General features: G+C 37.3%; 12 protein-coding genes across 12 annotated transcripts; 6 read left to right on the top strand and 6 right to left on the bottom strand.

Annotated features, from left to right (window-relative positions):
• Positions 1-352: 352 nt before the first annotated feature.
• Positions 353-2,643, top strand: NEPG_01878 (uncharacterized protein; the record flags this gene model as incomplete). The annotated part of the gene is made up of 1 exon (XM_013204252.1): positions 353-2,643. The coding sequence occupies one exon, from the start codon at positions 353-355 to the stop codon at positions 2,462-2,464; it is 2,112 nt and encodes a 703-aa protein (XP_013059706.1). The 3' UTR covers positions 2,465-2,643.
• Positions 2,644-2,785: 142 nt separating this feature from the next.
• NEPG_01877 (uncharacterized protein) lies at positions 2,786-3,472 on the top strand (the record flags this gene model as incomplete). The annotated part of the gene is made up of 1 exon (XM_013204251.1): positions 2,786-3,472. One exon carries the CDS (start codon positions 2,786-2,788, stop codon positions 3,371-3,373), a length of 588 nt encoding a protein of 195 aa, XP_013059705.1. The 3' UTR covers positions 3,374-3,472.
• Positions 3,473-4,058: 586 nt separating this feature from the next.
• Positions 4,059-4,295, top strand: NEPG_01876 (uncharacterized protein; the record flags this gene model as incomplete). Its single annotated transcript, XM_013204250.1, has 1 exon — positions 4,059-4,295. The coding sequence occupies one exon, from the start codon at positions 4,059-4,061 to the stop codon at positions 4,269-4,271; it is 213 nt and encodes a 70-aa protein (XP_013059704.1). The 3' UTR covers positions 4,272-4,295.
• An 11-nt stretch (positions 4,296-4,306) lies between these two features.
• Positions 4,307-5,137, bottom strand: NEPG_01875 (uncharacterized protein; the record flags this gene model as incomplete). The annotated part of the gene is made up of 1 exon (XM_013204249.1): positions 4,307-5,137. One exon carries the CDS (start codon positions 5,135-5,137, stop codon positions 4,307-4,309), a length of 831 nt encoding a protein of 276 aa, XP_013059703.1.
• A 168-nt stretch (positions 5,138-5,305) lies between these two features.
• NEPG_01874 (uncharacterized protein) lies at positions 5,306-6,032 on the bottom strand. The gene has a single exon (XM_013204248.1). The coding sequence runs from the start codon at positions 6,006-6,008 to the stop codon at positions 5,322-5,324; it is 687 nt and encodes a 228-aa protein (XP_013059702.1). The 5' UTR covers positions 6,009-6,032; the 3' UTR covers positions 5,306-5,321.
• A 93-nt stretch (positions 6,033-6,125) lies between these two features.
• Positions 6,126-6,935, bottom strand: NEPG_01873 (uncharacterized protein; the record flags this gene model as incomplete). The annotated part of the gene is made up of 1 exon (XM_013204247.1): positions 6,126-6,935. One exon carries the CDS (start codon positions 6,933-6,935, stop codon positions 6,126-6,128), a length of 810 nt encoding a protein of 269 aa, XP_013059701.1.
• NEPG_01872 (uncharacterized protein) lies at positions 6,889-7,821 on the bottom strand (the record flags this gene model as incomplete). Its single annotated transcript, XM_013204246.1, has 1 exon — positions 6,889-7,821. The coding sequence occupies one exon, from the start codon at positions 7,819-7,821 to the stop codon at positions 6,889-6,891; it is 933 nt and encodes a 310-aa protein (XP_013059700.1).
• A 53-nt stretch (positions 7,822-7,874) lies between these two features.
• Positions 7,875-8,526, top strand: NEPG_01871 (uncharacterized protein; the record flags this gene model as incomplete). The annotated part of the gene is made up of 1 exon (XM_013204245.1): positions 7,875-8,526. One exon carries the CDS (start codon positions 7,875-7,877, stop codon positions 8,481-8,483), a length of 609 nt encoding a protein of 202 aa, XP_013059699.1. The 3' UTR covers positions 8,484-8,526.
• Positions 8,527-8,626: 100 nt separating this feature from the next.
• On the bottom strand, positions 8,627-9,442 carry NEPG_01870 (uncharacterized protein). Its single transcript, XM_013204244.1, has one exon. It carries the CDS (start codon positions 9,404-9,406, stop codon positions 8,648-8,650), a length of 759 nt encoding a protein of 252 aa, XP_013059698.1. The 5' UTR covers positions 9,407-9,442; the 3' UTR covers positions 8,627-8,647.
• NEPG_01869 (CMP/dCMP deaminase) lies at positions 9,420-10,352 on the top strand (the record flags this gene model as incomplete). Its single annotated transcript, XM_013204243.1, has 1 exon — positions 9,420-10,352. One exon carries the CDS (start codon positions 9,420-9,422, stop codon positions 10,245-10,247), a length of 828 nt encoding a protein of 275 aa, XP_013059697.1. The 3' UTR covers positions 10,248-10,352.
• A 78-nt stretch (positions 10,353-10,430) lies between these two features.
• Positions 10,431-11,428, bottom strand: NEPG_01868 (uncharacterized protein; the record flags this gene model as incomplete). The annotated part of the gene is made up of 1 exon (XM_013204242.1): positions 10,431-11,428. The coding sequence occupies one exon, from the start codon at positions 11,426-11,428 to the stop codon at positions 10,637-10,639; it is 792 nt and encodes a 263-aa protein (XP_013059696.1). The 3' UTR covers positions 10,431-10,636.
• Positions 11,429-11,442: 14 nt separating this feature from the next.
• On the top strand, positions 11,443-15,297 carry NEPG_01867 (RNA polymerase 2; the record flags this gene model as incomplete). Its single annotated transcript, XM_013204241.1, has 1 exon — positions 11,443-15,297. One exon carries the CDS (start codon positions 11,443-11,445, stop codon positions 15,295-15,297), a length of 3,855 nt encoding a protein of 1,284 aa, XP_013059695.1.
• Between the last annotated feature and the right edge of the window lie 7 nt (positions 15,298-15,304).

Here is a 15,304-nt window from a genome sequence, read left to right as displayed (position 1 = left end):
AGCAGGCATGAGTATAACAAGAAATACCCCGAAATTGCGCATATACACTATGATTAGCCTATAAATAATATTTGAATATACTCATAAAGGTCATATGCATAGAAGTAGTTTTAATATAATACAAACATAACCAGTAGCAATATAAATATTTTATAAAGTTAAATAAAGCATAAAAACCCGAAATTAAATAAAGCGAATTTAGACATTTTACTAGATTAATTATTCATTTAATAGACTAATTATACATTTTATGGATTTATTTAATTATTTCATAAGATTTGCTTGATTTTGACATGTTTCGGGCAGTATTCAAAATATTTAAGTCAAAATTATTTCTAACTAACTAAAGAAAATGTTTTTAGAAGATATAAAGGCAGAAACGAACCGAATAAATGAGAAGTCATTGGATGTAATAGCAGGGCAGCGAGTAAATTGTGAAAAAAACAAAGATCCAATAGTGTTCAGCAATTATTCTCAGTGCATTTGCGAGTCAAGCGAGGGCAACAGTCTGCTAAGCCTCAAGGAAGAATGCCAGCATAGTCAAAGACATAAAGAAAAATTTAGACAAGAAAAATCTAAAGAGATGTCAGAGGCCAGTGGAGAGACAGAGAAGAAAGGAAAGAGCAGAGAGAAAAAAGAAAATCCATTCACATCAGATATATTCTCAGCAGAAGAAAGTCAGGAAAGTATGTACGGTATACCAGCATTCAAATATGGAGAAAGATTAGGAAATATGTACAGTAACCATCTGGGAGGGGCTGGTATATTAGAAAGAGAGCTATTACTATCTGAGGGCAAAGAAAGAAGTACTGACGAGATTGATAGATCAAAGGAAGAATTTGTAGAAAGTCCTATTGGCATATATGAAGCCCATGCAGTAGATACTGTTTTGAAAAGAAGAAAAATAAATGAAAAAGCAAGTCCATCTGCATTGGGTGGAATATCGTGTGTAGATGAATCAGAAGATGGTTTATTGGAAACGATGGACCCGCTTCTAAAACAAATGGCGATAAATCAGACATTAATGCAAGAGAGTATGCAGGGTATACTTGGTGAAAGTAAAATTTCTGAAGAAAAAGCAGACAGTTCATTTGGAGAAATGTGTGCAGCCAAAGAGGGCCAGTGCGGAGAGGAGAACTATCAAGAAAGCATGCAAAATCTACAGGCTCAAATGATTAAGCTGATTACAGATCAAATAAGAAGAGAAGTGGCAACAGCCCACTCAAAGACGGTAGCTTTATACAAAGAGAAGATGCAGGCTTTAAACAAGACAATAAAAGAGCAAACAAGCATATTCCAAAGTGAGCTGGCCAGAATAACCGCAGAGTCTGAAGTAGATCATCGGATGAGCAGTAAGGTAGAAGCGCTAGAGAGCCAGCTGCTGGCAGTTCAAACGAGTCTAGATAAAAAGACTAAGGCCATGCAGGAGCAAGAGTGCCGGTGGATACAAAAATCGATCAAAACCGAATCAACACTCAAGGAGAAAGATGCTCTAATAGCCAAAAAAACAAGCGAGGTTGAGGAAAAAGCAAAAGAAATAGCAGACCTCAACAGAATGCTTGCCTGCAGCAAAACAAAAACAAAAGACTCTCCGGGAATAAGCTCATTGCAGATGAATGAGCTTAGAAACACAGTTAGAGCACTGAAAGGCGAGATTGAAAAGATGAGCATAACGTATGCGAATAGTGTCACAGACACTTCTTCCAACTTAGAAAATGTATCGGACCAATCTCGTGCCAACATTCTATTGGAGGCACCATCTAAAGAATCAAGCAGAGAGCAGGCGAGCACTAAAAAAGAAGAAGACTTTGCACAAAAAGCACTTTTATCTGCGCACAAGTTCACAAGCATGAACTCAAGTGAGGACGCACATATGGAAAGTGAGCCAGAAGAAGAACTTCTTCTACTGAAAGCAGATGAGAAAGAGAAAGAAGCAGCAGTCATTAGCAAGAGCGAAGCATTCTATAATAAGCCGAAAAAAGAAACAGCCAAATCGAACAAATCGCAAAAAAAACCAGAAGTGGTAAATAACATTTTCTACTTCTACCGAATAAAAGGCGTTCCATCAACTACGCGAAGCATTCCTCTGCCTGCTCTTAGAAAAGCATGGTGCTCCTTGGCAGGCATAAAAACAGGATATATGGGATTTATTGTCCAGCTTTCTAACAAGGAAATACAGCTGGCAATTCCAAAGAAGTATGAAGAGAATCTTAACCTAATTGCTGAGTCATATATAAAACTGGGAAGAAAGAATGCATCAGTTGAAGGGCCAGTTGATCCGCTCAAGTTTAAAGATATGCCCAGAAAAGACTTACTAAACACTTTGAAGGGGTATGCGCTCCAATTAGTTAGTAATGTTGACATGAAGCACATAGACCTATATAAATTTAGTGAAAAGGTTCTTTCATGCAAGACATATGAAGAGTTCTATGAAAAGATGGACATAGGAATCCATCCAGAATAAACCAGGCCAGAATTAATTAAGTCATACGGTGCTAATTTAAAAACCGCCAGGTAAAGCAATTTCCTAGCAGTTTCTAAACTATCAAAATATTGCATAGGTATCTGTTTCTACAGCAAGGCTGACTCTATGCGTCTTAATAAATCCATAGCACACCAGAAAGGTATACATACTTTTCCGTTACAATCAGCAGTGGGATATACAGATACCTGTAAGAAATAAATGTTTGATTCAATTAAGAAATATTTTGAATGCCGCTGTAAATATTATATTTCACAATCTACTCTAAATTTCTATAAATACTTCTAAGTTTTACAAATAAAAATGGTCAGAAGCATATTCAGGCAATGCCAGCATACTGAAGAAGATAATGCACTTAAACCACCACAGAATAAAATTAATCTTTCTCAAATAAATGCACAGATTCCAATTACAGCAGATAATCCAGAAGCAGCAGATGAAATAAGGATTTTAAATACAGGGAACAGCAATAATTCACAAAAAGAATTTAAAGACCTCGGTACTTTAAGAATACAAGCACAGAAAAATATAACAGAAGTAAAAGAAAAGGATTTATTAAATGTAGAACAGATTTCAATCTTAGTGAATAATGCAGAGAAAGAACTCCAGAAAATAAGAAATGCAGCCAGAACTATTCAAAGCATTTTTAGTACACTATCACACTGGGGCAAGGATCAAAGCATACCTATTTGCATGTGCCTCCCATCAAAAATTCACACACAAACAAAAAATCTAGAACTGACCAGGAAATTAGAAGAAGTTTCCGTTATGCTTGACATACAAACTGTTCAGATGTCCGTAAAAGAAAAAAAGATTCAGACCCAGGAAAATACGATAGAAAGTCTTAAAGAGGAAATAGAAAGATTAAAAATAGTAAAAAATGAAATATAATGTAAAGTATAAATTAGTCATAAAGCAATAATTCCGAAAATCAAACATATACATACTAAAATAACCCGAATACTCCCAAATATGCCACTCTAGCCAATATTTACTGTATCCTTATGTATAATTAGACATATTTGTATTTTCTGTATATAAATAGTAGTATATTCATCAATTAGTCACATTTATATTTATTGTTTTTATTGTCTCTCCTGTGACGAAACCTCTAAATTTAATTTTTTTATATTCTGCGTAATACAAAAAATGAATATTTTAAAGAACTGAAAGTAAATAACCCGAAAATTGAATTTTTATATTTATGCATAAACACTCCAGGAAGAGGGATAGAGAAGTATTTTAAGATATAATGCTTTATTTGTGTTAAAATCATTCATATGTAGATATTTTAGGTAGATGTACATATAAGTAAGACAGAATAGAGCCCTTCTGGGTATGCGGAATTTAACTATTTCTTTACATGGCACTATAATATTTAAATCCAATCCTCTCCGTATAATATATTTACTGTACTGGTTATATTTGGTTATATCTGGTGTTATAAATATTTCTTTAGTTTGTAATTCGGGTTATTATGAGCTACAGTGTAAGAGGAGAATAAGTCATAAAATAGTAATGTGGTAGTGCTGTATAATGGGGCAGTTAGAATTATCCGTGACTGCGTGTTTTAGTAATGGGGCAGTTAAGTATAATCTCATGTATAAAATATTTTATGAGAGAAATAAATACAAAAGATGTTGCTGCAGTCATGGACATTGTTTCATACGAATACATAACACCAAGTGATGCAAAAAGTCTTTCCAGAGAATTCGCATCAGCAAATGCCATGCTGTCAGATGAAATAAGACTATTTTTAAAGAATTTCTACACTTCAGTAGACCAGTAAATAAAGAAGCGCATATAACGAGAAATAACTAGAAATTATGAAATAGTACTGTCTGTGGTAGAAGATGACGAGACATCCGCACTAGAAGAGGTTTCACTGTCCAGTGTTTGAAATGTCAGCAGTAGCCCAGATGACACCATCTTAAAAATCTCTCTTTCTTCTGTTATTTTAATGTACCTGCTGGGCTTTTTCTGTGTGCTGGTGTTTTTTGCATTTACAACTCCTCCTGCCATAATAATAAGACTATTTTCCATGGGAGAGAGAAGGTGCTTTTTATCCTTTACATTCAGCCCTTTAAGCAGTGGGCTGGGGTTTGTGCTCATATGAGCTAGCATGGGTGCTTTTGATGGTCCGCCCAGACAGTCGCCCTTTACAATATTATTTTGAGTGACTTGACTTAAATACTGCATAAATGACAGGGTAGAGTGCTTGTCTCCAGTCATTTTTTTTGATCTGTCAAATAAGTCTGCATACCACAGGAATGAAACAATTGATTTCTTCATAATAATTGATGCCAAGTAGTTATATGTTCTCTTACAGAGCCCATCTGAAGTAGTATTAGTGATTACATGCGTGGCCCACATAAGATTATTTGAGTCTATGTATATGGTACAGTTAAGTATTTCAGAAATTCTTCCTACTGTTGACCGGATAAAGTCCATCTGCTCTAAAAGAAGGTCTGAGAATGCCAGTCTAATTTCAGGCCTTTCTCTTATTTTTTCCTCCTCCTGGGATGTAAGCAGCCTTTTTGTGAAGTACGGTGTGTATTTAATACTCGGCTGGTTGCAGTATTTCTGTATGTATATACGGCTGATATTTTCCAAATTCTGTAACCTGCAGTTATCCATATTTTCTTTATCTTCCATGTGCTTATATTGCATTTTGTATAATAAATAGATAGTGTGATATTCATTTTCTATTGATGGGTTTTGGCGGGCCTGGAGAGGTCTAGTAATAATAAAGTAGGGATAACCAGAGAAAGAGTCATTCTTAGCCAAAATAGTTATTTATTCAAATAGACCAGTAACTTAGCCTACTCCCATGGAATAATTAGTCCTCATAGTACTTTGGTATCTGCTTTGCTTCCATTGCTGCCTCGCACAGCTCAAGCAATTTACACGCAGGGAATTCTCTGTCCAGTGCCATCACATAGTTCCAGAATGCCAAGTTATGCTTAAGAATAGGGAGAGAGAGAAGGAAGTCTTTCTCTTTATTAAGGTGTATTGTACTCTTCCTTAGTAGTGGAATAATTAAAGTGTGCCGTATTGAATATGCAGAATTATTCCGTACATCAAATTCAATAAAATATTTCGTATACTCTAAAGCACTTTCTACATTCTTCGTGCACGCCAGGAATACTCCCCAGAAGTGTATGTTCTTAGTGTCCTTCCTTACTATCTCTAGTATATCTAAGTCTTCAGATATTTCATTCTCTACTTTTGAGAGAACATACTTTAAATGGTGCCACACTTGATAATTCTTCATGTTCTCTACGGCCTGCTTTTTAGTCCAAACCAATTCCTGCTCAAAACTGTACACCTCCCGTGGTATTTCTTCAAGTACTTTCCTTCTATCAACCCACACAGTATAATTTGTAGGGCAGTGGTAGAGTACACAACTTATTGTGTTTAAGCTTGGAATTGAATAGTTTTTATTGGACATATTGTTATTGTGCTGTTTTAATAACTGAACGTACTCCTCGGTGTAATTTATAGTCAGTGGTTCTTCCCTGTGCATGATTATTTACGGTATTAAAGCATTATTTTTTTTATTTTTAATAATACGCTAGATATTCTTAATAATAATTTATATTTATACACTTTTATTCTGTGGGAGTAGAATATGAAAAATATTCTACCCGGATAAAATAGAAAACTGTTTTTTGTACTGGGAGTAATTATTTGGTAATATTTCATTTTTAAGTACTGTTCTAATAGAACTATCTGATATGTACATTCTAAGTAGATACTTTGTCATATCTGTTTTTAATCCTACATTAGAAATAGATGTACTTATGACATTATACTCTAAAGAAGAATCATTCAGTTTATTCTCTGAGAATAGTACTTTAACTCTTACTACTGCCATAAGGAATTCTTCATCACAGACTGCCTCTTTCAATTTCTGTGTTAAGTACTTTATTCCCATTTCATTCGCTTTACTTTTTAGTTCTTTTAGTTTTAAAAGCACTTCTTTCTTCTGGGGTTCTTCTAAGAGTGTTTCTACTTGAGGAAGAATTTCCATTTGAACTTTTGATAATGCACTCATACACACGGGGAAAGAATCGTACTCTGTTTTACTCAGTGGGTGCATAAGAAATTCTGTTATTTGTGATGAAATATGGTCTTTTATACCGAATATGCCTTCTGTGCTCTGTATAAGTACTGTAATATTATGTATGGGTTCATTCTCTGTCCCATGCCATAATATCCTTATGATTAAAGAGAACACTTCAGATATATTATGCATAGATACGGCATTCTCTATCCCTTCTGATTCCATTTTATCAACAATTATTTTTATGCACTGTGCTATTTCTTGTACATTAAATAATCTCTCTTTCATATCCACGTGAGTATTCTCAAGTGGCGTATTCCCGGATAGGTCCTTCAGAAATTTAATTATTTCTTTTTTTATTACTGTTAGTGTACGCCTCCACTGCATTTATAATAAATTCACTCATTTCCTTAGCCTGCCACGTAACTGTATCCACTGCTTTCATTAGACCAATCATGTATACGATACTCTCAGTCTGGTCATTAATAAAGTCCTTTAAATTTCTTAGTTTAGAAATAACTGTCCCTCCAAAAACAATCTGTCTCTCGCCTATTTCTGTCTTAGCAATAGTTAAGAGAGTCGCAAATGCTTTACTGTAACTCTCTGGGTCAACTTGCATATACAGCCGGAAATAGTACAAAGATTCAGAAATACTCTTACACATCTCAATTCTCCTGATAATTTCAATTTTAAACCGTGCAAGGATGGGCGTAGTCTTTGAAAACAAATACGAAATAAATTTTGACTCTTTGAATTTCTCGGATTCTACTTTTATCATGTGATAATCCGTTAGGAATGAATCGAAATCATTGATTTTTAAATACTCAGATAGAATAGATTCTGCATTAAATAAAAGGCTATGATTAAGCATAAATTTAGTCTGTTGATTTTGTCTGTCTATCTCCTTGTTCTCTAATAAAATAGGTTCTAATAGAGTTTCCATTCTACTGATACTTTGCATATTCAAGTACTTGCTCCCATTAGTGCATATTTTAGATGTTTTCATTATTTCCAGTGCTTTCCTGCATTTTATGTACGTGGTGAAATTATTCCTCACTAATTGCTCTCTCTCTAATAATAGTTCATTCAGTTGGTTTAATAGAACCATTCTGCCAGTATCAATATCTTCTATATCTATTTGGTCTAAAATACTCTCAACTAATTTATAAGGGTCTTTTGTGGTTTCCTTTGCACTGACTGAATTTTCTTCTTTCTCCTCTTTTTTTTCTATTTCTATGCTGAACTCTCTTAGTATCTCAGGACTGTCTTGCATTGTAAACACATTATTTTAAAAATTTTATAGTCTTGTACTTTTCTAAAATTTTAATGAGCTCTTCTGTTATTAGTGAGCTGGAGTATATGATGCCAGAATTATCCTATTACAAAGACAGGAAAATCTTCAAAAAAGAAGAAATAGAAGCAATTGTTAAAAAAAGAAAGAAATTTGAAGAAATTCTGGCTACTAAACCACGTCTTAGTATATTTCTTATGTACATTGAGTATGAGGCCATATTAGAGAGAATTTATAAGAAGAGGTCTAAAAAGATCCATAAGAAGAAGAATTATATTACTAAAAGGATAGACTCACTCTATAAAAGAGCACAATTTGCATTCCTTGATATGGAAGATTTACTCATCTCACACTTAGAGTATTTTATATCTGTACAGGATAAAGCAAAGATAAAGGAGACAGCTGTAGAAATACCCAGAAAGTGCACGGGCAGTTTTAAGGTTTGGATTAAGTGTGCTGATGCTCTTAGGTCTATAGGAGAAATAGAAGGGTCCAGGATTCTCTTACAGAGAGCATTAAGAGTACTTCCCAGCCATAAAAAAGAGATAATAGAGGAGTATATAAGACTAGAAGAGGATAATGAAGAGAATGACTCACCAAAGATTATTGAAATATTAAAAAAGCAAATAATAACGGAAAGTTAAAACCCGTTATTTTTGGAAATTACCGTTAAATAAATAAATCAGAATATTCTAATAAACAGAAGAATGCCCGAAATTCAATTATTATAAGTGTACAGATGGGAGTATTCAATAATATTATTGAATATAAATGAATTCGGGTTATGTCGGGTTGTATAATATTTATTTTATTCATCTGCCATATGACTGTCAAAATACTGCAGGGATGTATCTATGTGGTATGCTAATTCATCAAGTGACTCTTTCTCCTTATAATTTAAAGGTATAAACCCAAGAAGACCTTCATCCTTTATGATTGTAGTGAGTGCATGGTTGAACTTCTTCTCATTCCGGCACCTTGCAGGTATGCTACTGCAGAGAGTGTCTAAATCCAATTCATCAAGTAGTTCGTCTAATTCTTCCTTTTTTACTAAGTCACACTTTGTGAATATATTCAGATGGGGCACTTCAAACTTAGACATTGCAATGGTTGCTGTGATAGCTGCAGATATGAACCTAGAACTATCCAGAAGGTGCATTACATCCAATGCGTATAGAATGAGTGGGAAATGGTTCTTTTGAACTTCTGTGATAATTTTACTAATGGAGTCAGAGTGTAAGTACAACTCAATCTGTCCTGGGCAGTCGAATATTAAAAGTGTATCATCATCCTCAGGCAGTTCCATTATATCTAAATTATCTGATATGGCTTCTAATCCTGCCATAAGTCCACCATTCGGCCCAAAATCAGCTGCTTCCATTATTTCTGTTATTTCAATGTGATCTCTTATGTCAAATGAAAATTCTAAATCTGTAAGTGCCTGTGCTGGGTCTAAATTCACTAGAACTACTCCTCTCTTTTGTGCTGTATAGTGTTCCTTAAGCATGTGGGATAAAGAAGTCTTCCCAGAACCAGCCGGTCCAATAACAAATATTGCATATCCCATTTAAAATTTTTGCATGCTGTTCTGTGTTACTTCAGTTTCTGCTAAGGTCTCAAGAATAGTTATAGACGACTTAGTAAGAAATGGATTCACAGAAAAGAAAGTATTTGATGGCATTATAAATGACATAATGAAAGATGACGGATGGAAGCAGAATACAGTAATCCAGCTTAGAACTCCCGAAGACTGGCTGGAGTTTAAAATACGTCCGTGCGCTGTCCTAATCATCGCGTACCCATCAGGCGACCAAAAGGTTTCTTCTGAAGAAGTGGCTGAGTATAATGCGTACTATATAAATATGCTGAAAGTCAGAGCCACTTTTTTAAATTGTGCTAATTTAATTGAAGTGGATGAGACCCAAATAGATAAAATATACAAGCACAGGATTAGGCCAACCTGGCAGGAGTACTTTATGTCCTTGGCTGAAATGGCATCTCTTAGGTCTAATTGCATGAAAAGAAAAGTAGGTGCAGTTTTAGTTAGGCATAACAGGATTATTTCAGTGGGGTATAATGGAACATCCACGGGCACCACTAATTGTTCTGATGGTGGGTGTGAGCGGTGTAATACAAACATACACAAAGGCAAGGAATTATCCGATTGTTTTTGCATACACGCGGAGGAAAGTGCTTTTTTAGAAAGGAATTCTTTAGAGGTAGTAGGAGCCCAGTTATACACCACACTTTATCCATGCAGATTATGTGCAAGGAAGATTATACAATTAAAAGTGTCTAAGTTGTATTATATAGAAGAGTACGTCCATGACAAGGAAATACAAACCCTGTTTGCTAAAAACAACATAGAGGTCTGTCAGCTCAGTAGTACTGTTGATAGAACCGAATAATATAAAGATCAGAGTATGACACTTGCTTGAGTATAAGAATCCTTGTAGGGTCAGGAGTATACTAAGCACAGTGCTACTCTACTAAAATAAAAATGGATTCAAACTATTTGGATTACATTCACTTATGATCTGTATATTTATACCGAGTGTACAGATAATAAGAATTCTGTATATCGGGTTATATCGGGTTATTTATACTGATTATTTTCTAATATCCTGTCCGGGTTTATTAATAATACTTGTATGCCTTTGATTATTCCTTGTTTATTTGGGTATGTGTGTACTTTATGACTAAAATTCTGTGTGGTTTGTCTTATTTATTTGAATATTCGGGTTATATCGGGTTGTACCCGGTAATTAATTAGACTATTTACGTATCTGTGCGTAATTTACACTTTACTATTCTCCAGGAAGCTTTCTATCTTCTTTCTCATTTTTGTATCAATTGCTGCACTTGATGATTTCTTCTTGCACACGGGACACCTTCCGGATACGCAGTATTCACAGAGTGTATGCTTACACTTTAACTTGACTGCCTCTACAATCATACTATTACACTGTGGACAGATGAACTCTTTTGGGATGGATCTTTCTTCTGCTGAGCGGAACCTACGCGAGAATTCTTTAGTCTGTGGCTGGGCACGCACGAACTTTCCTTCTTCATTGAGGAGCACCGAGGTTGGGGATGTTTCTTCAACAGGAACAAGGAAAGTCTTTGGAATTCCTGTGGCTTTTTTAATTCTCATTGCATCGTACTGCTTATTATTATTGGTTGGGCACATTTGTATAAAGTGCCCCTTCTGTCCACATCTAAAGCATATGTACGAGTCTGGTGGTACTCTCATTCCGTGTATATTATGCATTGTAATACTCCCTGATTCCTCTTTGGGCTTAGGCTGTTCTTCTGGCTGCTTGGCTTTTTCTAAGGCTTCTTTATACCCGGCATTAATGTGATTTGGCACTCTTTCTATGACTATGCTCATATTACTGTATATAACAGCATAATTGTCTGTTATTGGGGCTTTCTCATTCTCCACGTAGAATATTAGGTGGTAGTCATGGAAGGTTAAATATCTTTTGGCAGCTATCTCCGCCTTTAATTCCCACAGGGGCATGGATGATCTGTCCGTTTCTATTTTGCTGAAGTCCCTCTCGGATCTGAATCTGTACAAGACTTGCATAAAATTTATTTACCATGCATAGAGAATATATTCCAAGAGAAATATCGAGAATAAAATTTGAAATATTAACGGAGAAAGAGATTCGTGGAATGTCTGTTCTGTCGGTTACTTCTCGTGACTTATACTCAAGCGAAAACAAAGCACCTGCCACCACAGGCCCACTTGATTTAAGACTAGGCCCCAGCACAAAGGATGCAGTGTGCAGTACGTGTGGAGAGAAAATGGCAGAGTGTGTGGGGCACTTCGGACACATTGAACTGGCCCTCCCCGTATACCACCCAGGTCTGTTAAAGAACACCCATAAAGTGCTGCAGAGTGTGTGCAAGCAGTGCTCGTCAATTCTCTTGCCTGCAGAGGTACAAGCACAACTGCTAATTAAGCTACGCGCCAGAAAAGGAAATAGAACGCTAGAGCAGAGAGTCATAAAAAAAGTATTTGACGAATCAAAAAAAACAGTAGAGTGTTTTAGCTGTAACAGTATTAATGGAATAGTGCGAAAGACCGGGTTTAAGTTCTTTCACAGGGTGCACAGACTAAAAAAGCACGACACACAGAAGGAGATTGAGCGAACCCTGTACAGTGCATCGGTCAAAGACAATCCAGAACTGACCAATTGGATCAATAATACCCCAGATGAATATCTCTCACCAATCACTGTACAGGAGGTACTCCGAAATATTACAGAGGATGCAAAGTCTCTTCTAGGAGTATCGTGTGATGTTGTATCACTAATGATTACTTGTCTACCTGTACCACCCGGAACAATCCGGCCGAGTGTGATGTCTTTAGACTCATCATCAAATGAAGATGATCTAACCATAAAGCTAAGTGAAATATCGTACACGTCACAGCTGATTAGAGATGAGATTGCAAAGGGTGCTTCTCTGCACGCACTCGCTGAGAACTGGGACTTATTGCAGTCACAGTGTGCACAGCTCATTAGCTCAGACTCTCGGCCAGATGCTGCTAAAATAAGAAGTTTAGTACAAAGACTGAAGGGAAAGCACGGCCGGTTTAGAGGGAATCTGTCTGGGAAGAGAGTGGAGTTCTCTGGGCGTACTGTCATATCCCCTGATCCAAATTTGAGTGTTGAGCAGGTTGGTATTCCTGAGGAAATGGCAAAAACCCTCACAGTACCCATTCCCATAACAGAAGGGAATAAGAATAAAATGAGTGCCTTGTCAAAAAATGGATGCTCAACATACCCCGGTGCAAATTACCTTTTAAAACAAGACAGGAGAATATTCCTAAGGAAGGATAATAATATTGTATTAGAAGAGGGAGACATCCTGGAGAGACACATGCAAGACTCAGATGTTGTACTATTCAACAGACAGCCGTCATTGCACAGGCTTAGTATAATGGCACATAAAGTAAAAGTACTCCCAGGGCGTACTCTTAGATTCAATGAGTGCGTGTGCTCCCCATATAATGCAGACTTTGATGGTGATGAGATGAACATTCACTTACCACAGACAGTTGAAGCACGTGTAGAGGCACTTGAGCTAATGGGAGTAAAAAACAATCTGTCTGTGCCGCGCAATGGGCAGCCGCTGATTGCTGCCACACAGGATTTCATTACGGGCAGTTATCTTATAACAAAGAAGTCTACATTCTTTACTAAGAAGCAGTTTGGGCAGTTTATAACGTACGCCCTGCCTAACTCAACAGAAAGAATCCGTGCAAAGCCAACTATTCTAAGACCTGCTGTAATCTACACGGGAAAGACTCTCTTCAGCACAGCACTGAACTTATCAATTTCTGTAGAAATACGTACGCGTAATTATACGCCAAGCACTGTACCTAGTGCACAGAATGAAGGAGTATTCGTGATGAGGGATGGTGAGATACTTTTTGGGAGGGCAGATAAGAGAATAGTCGGTGCAGAAGAAGGTACAATTTTCCATTATGAATTAAGAGAGGGCGGTCCCCTGGTGGTTGTTAAAGCCCTTGATGCTATTGCCAGGCTGTGTTCTAGGTATCTTGGTGAGTCTGGGTTTAGTATAGGCCTAGATGATGTATTTGCAGAGCCTGACCTGTACCAGCTTATAACAAAAGCCGTCGATGCGTGTGAGGTTGAAGCAGCCAGTAAGCCAGCCGACAGTACAATTTCCATTCTATCCAGAGCCAGAGAAGATGCGGGTAAGCACTGCATTGAAAGACTCTCCCCACATAATTCACCGGTTATTATGCAGGCCTGTGGGAGCAAAGGCAGTTTAATAAATGTATCACAGATGGTTGCGTGTGTAGGACAGCAAGTCGTTGGTGGACAGAGAATATCCTTAGATTTCGGAGACAGAACACTTCCCCACTTCCAAGGGGACACAAATGCATCTCGTGGATTTGTCAGGTCTTCTTTCTGTGCTGGACTTCTTCCAACAGAGTTCTTCTTCCATGCCGTCAGTGGAAGAGAAGGATTAGTAGACACAGCCGTTAAAACCGCAGAGACAGGGTATATGCAAAGACGTCTAATGAAAGTGTTAGAGGGCGTATATGTGGCATATGATGGAACCGTAAGAAGGGGCAAGCAAATAATCCAGATGCAATTTGGAGATGATGGACTAGACCCAGTTGTTCTACAGAAGGGTACTCTCACCACGGATATGCCCATAGCACACTCCTGGGCTATAAGCACCTGCACTAAACTATCAGAGGATAAGAACTCAAATGGACTGAGTTCTCTTGATAGAGTGCACCCATCAGTGGTTCTTATATACGATGCAGTCCTATCTATATGGAACTCTATTTATAACTCGTACGCAGGCATAGTCACAAATGATTTATGGAGTATGGTGAATAAATCAGTTGGGTACACTTTGTTTAGGCACAATAACACTCATCTGATTAAGTTAATGAACACATTCACAAAGACACACGCCATGACCGCCCCAGTCAAGCAGTTATTCATCAGTAAAATGCTATTCCAGGCACTTAAGTCACAGATAGAGTATGGAACAGCCGTGGGTGCATTAGCTGCACAGAGTATTGGTGAACCAGGCACACAGATGACACTTAAAACATTCCACTTGGCAGGTACATCAGGCGCAAGTATCACACTCGGAGTACCCAGGCTCAAGGAAATCATCAATGCAAGCACTGCCATCAGCACTCCCCTCATAAAAATCATTCCACTCGATGGTCATTTCAAGTACATCCCAGACCGTGTCCAGCCCATATTAATAAGCGACTTAGCAGAGTCCGTCTCCATTAACAAAACCTCAGCTGTATTCAAAATATCCAGCAGTTTAATCATGAAGTACAACGTAGATAAAGAAATAAAATCACTTGGTGGAGTGAAGAAGGATGACACCTACTACTGGGAGGCACCACTAGAGAAATACCTCCCATCAGAGGTTGATAAGCTCTTAAAAACAAAAGTCAAGGGAATCTCATCAGTCACAAGAGTGATCACCACAGACACTGAAATCATCGCAGAGGGGACAGGGTTACTTGACATACTCGGTGTAGAAGGTGTCAATTCAGCACGGACCAGTACGAATAATATTTATGAGACGTACAAAACCCTGGGCATAGAAGCAGCCAGAGAGTCCATCGTAAAGGAGATACAGTACACAATCGGCCAGCACGGCATATCCGTGGATACACGGCACATTGGCCTCCTTGCTGACGTAATGTGCTTTACAGGCGAGATATGCGGGATGACCAGGTTCGGCCTACAGAAGATGGGCGGATCAAGTGTACTTACACTGGCCAGTTTTGAGCAGACGGGTGAGCATTTATTCACAGCGAGTTATTCCGGGTACGAGGACCAAATTAACGGTGTAAGTGAGTGCATAATCAGTGGGCAAAGAATTCCGATTGGCACGGGCTCATTCAAAATTCTATTTGACTGCAATACAAAAAAATAAATTATCT

Source organism: Nematocida parisii, assembly GCF_000250985.1.
Source record: "Nematocida parisii ERTm1 unplaced genomic scaffold supercont1.4, whole genome shotgun sequence".
Classification (NCBI taxonomy): domain Eukaryota; kingdom Fungi; phylum Microsporidia; genus Nematocida; species Nematocida parisii.
Note: the sequence above shows the minus strand (reverse complement) of the source record. Positions and strands in the feature narration are given on the sequence as shown.

What these genes read in the sequence shown, in the direction of transcription:
- NEPG_01874 (XM_013204248.1), bottom strand. Translation starts at nt 6,008, where the DNA reads ATGCACAGGGAAGAACCACTGACTATAAATTACACCGAGGAGTACGTT.
- NEPG_01870 (XM_013204244.1), bottom strand. Translation starts at nt 9,406, where the DNA reads ATGGGATATGCAATATTTGTTATTGGACCGGCTGGTTCTGGGAAGACT.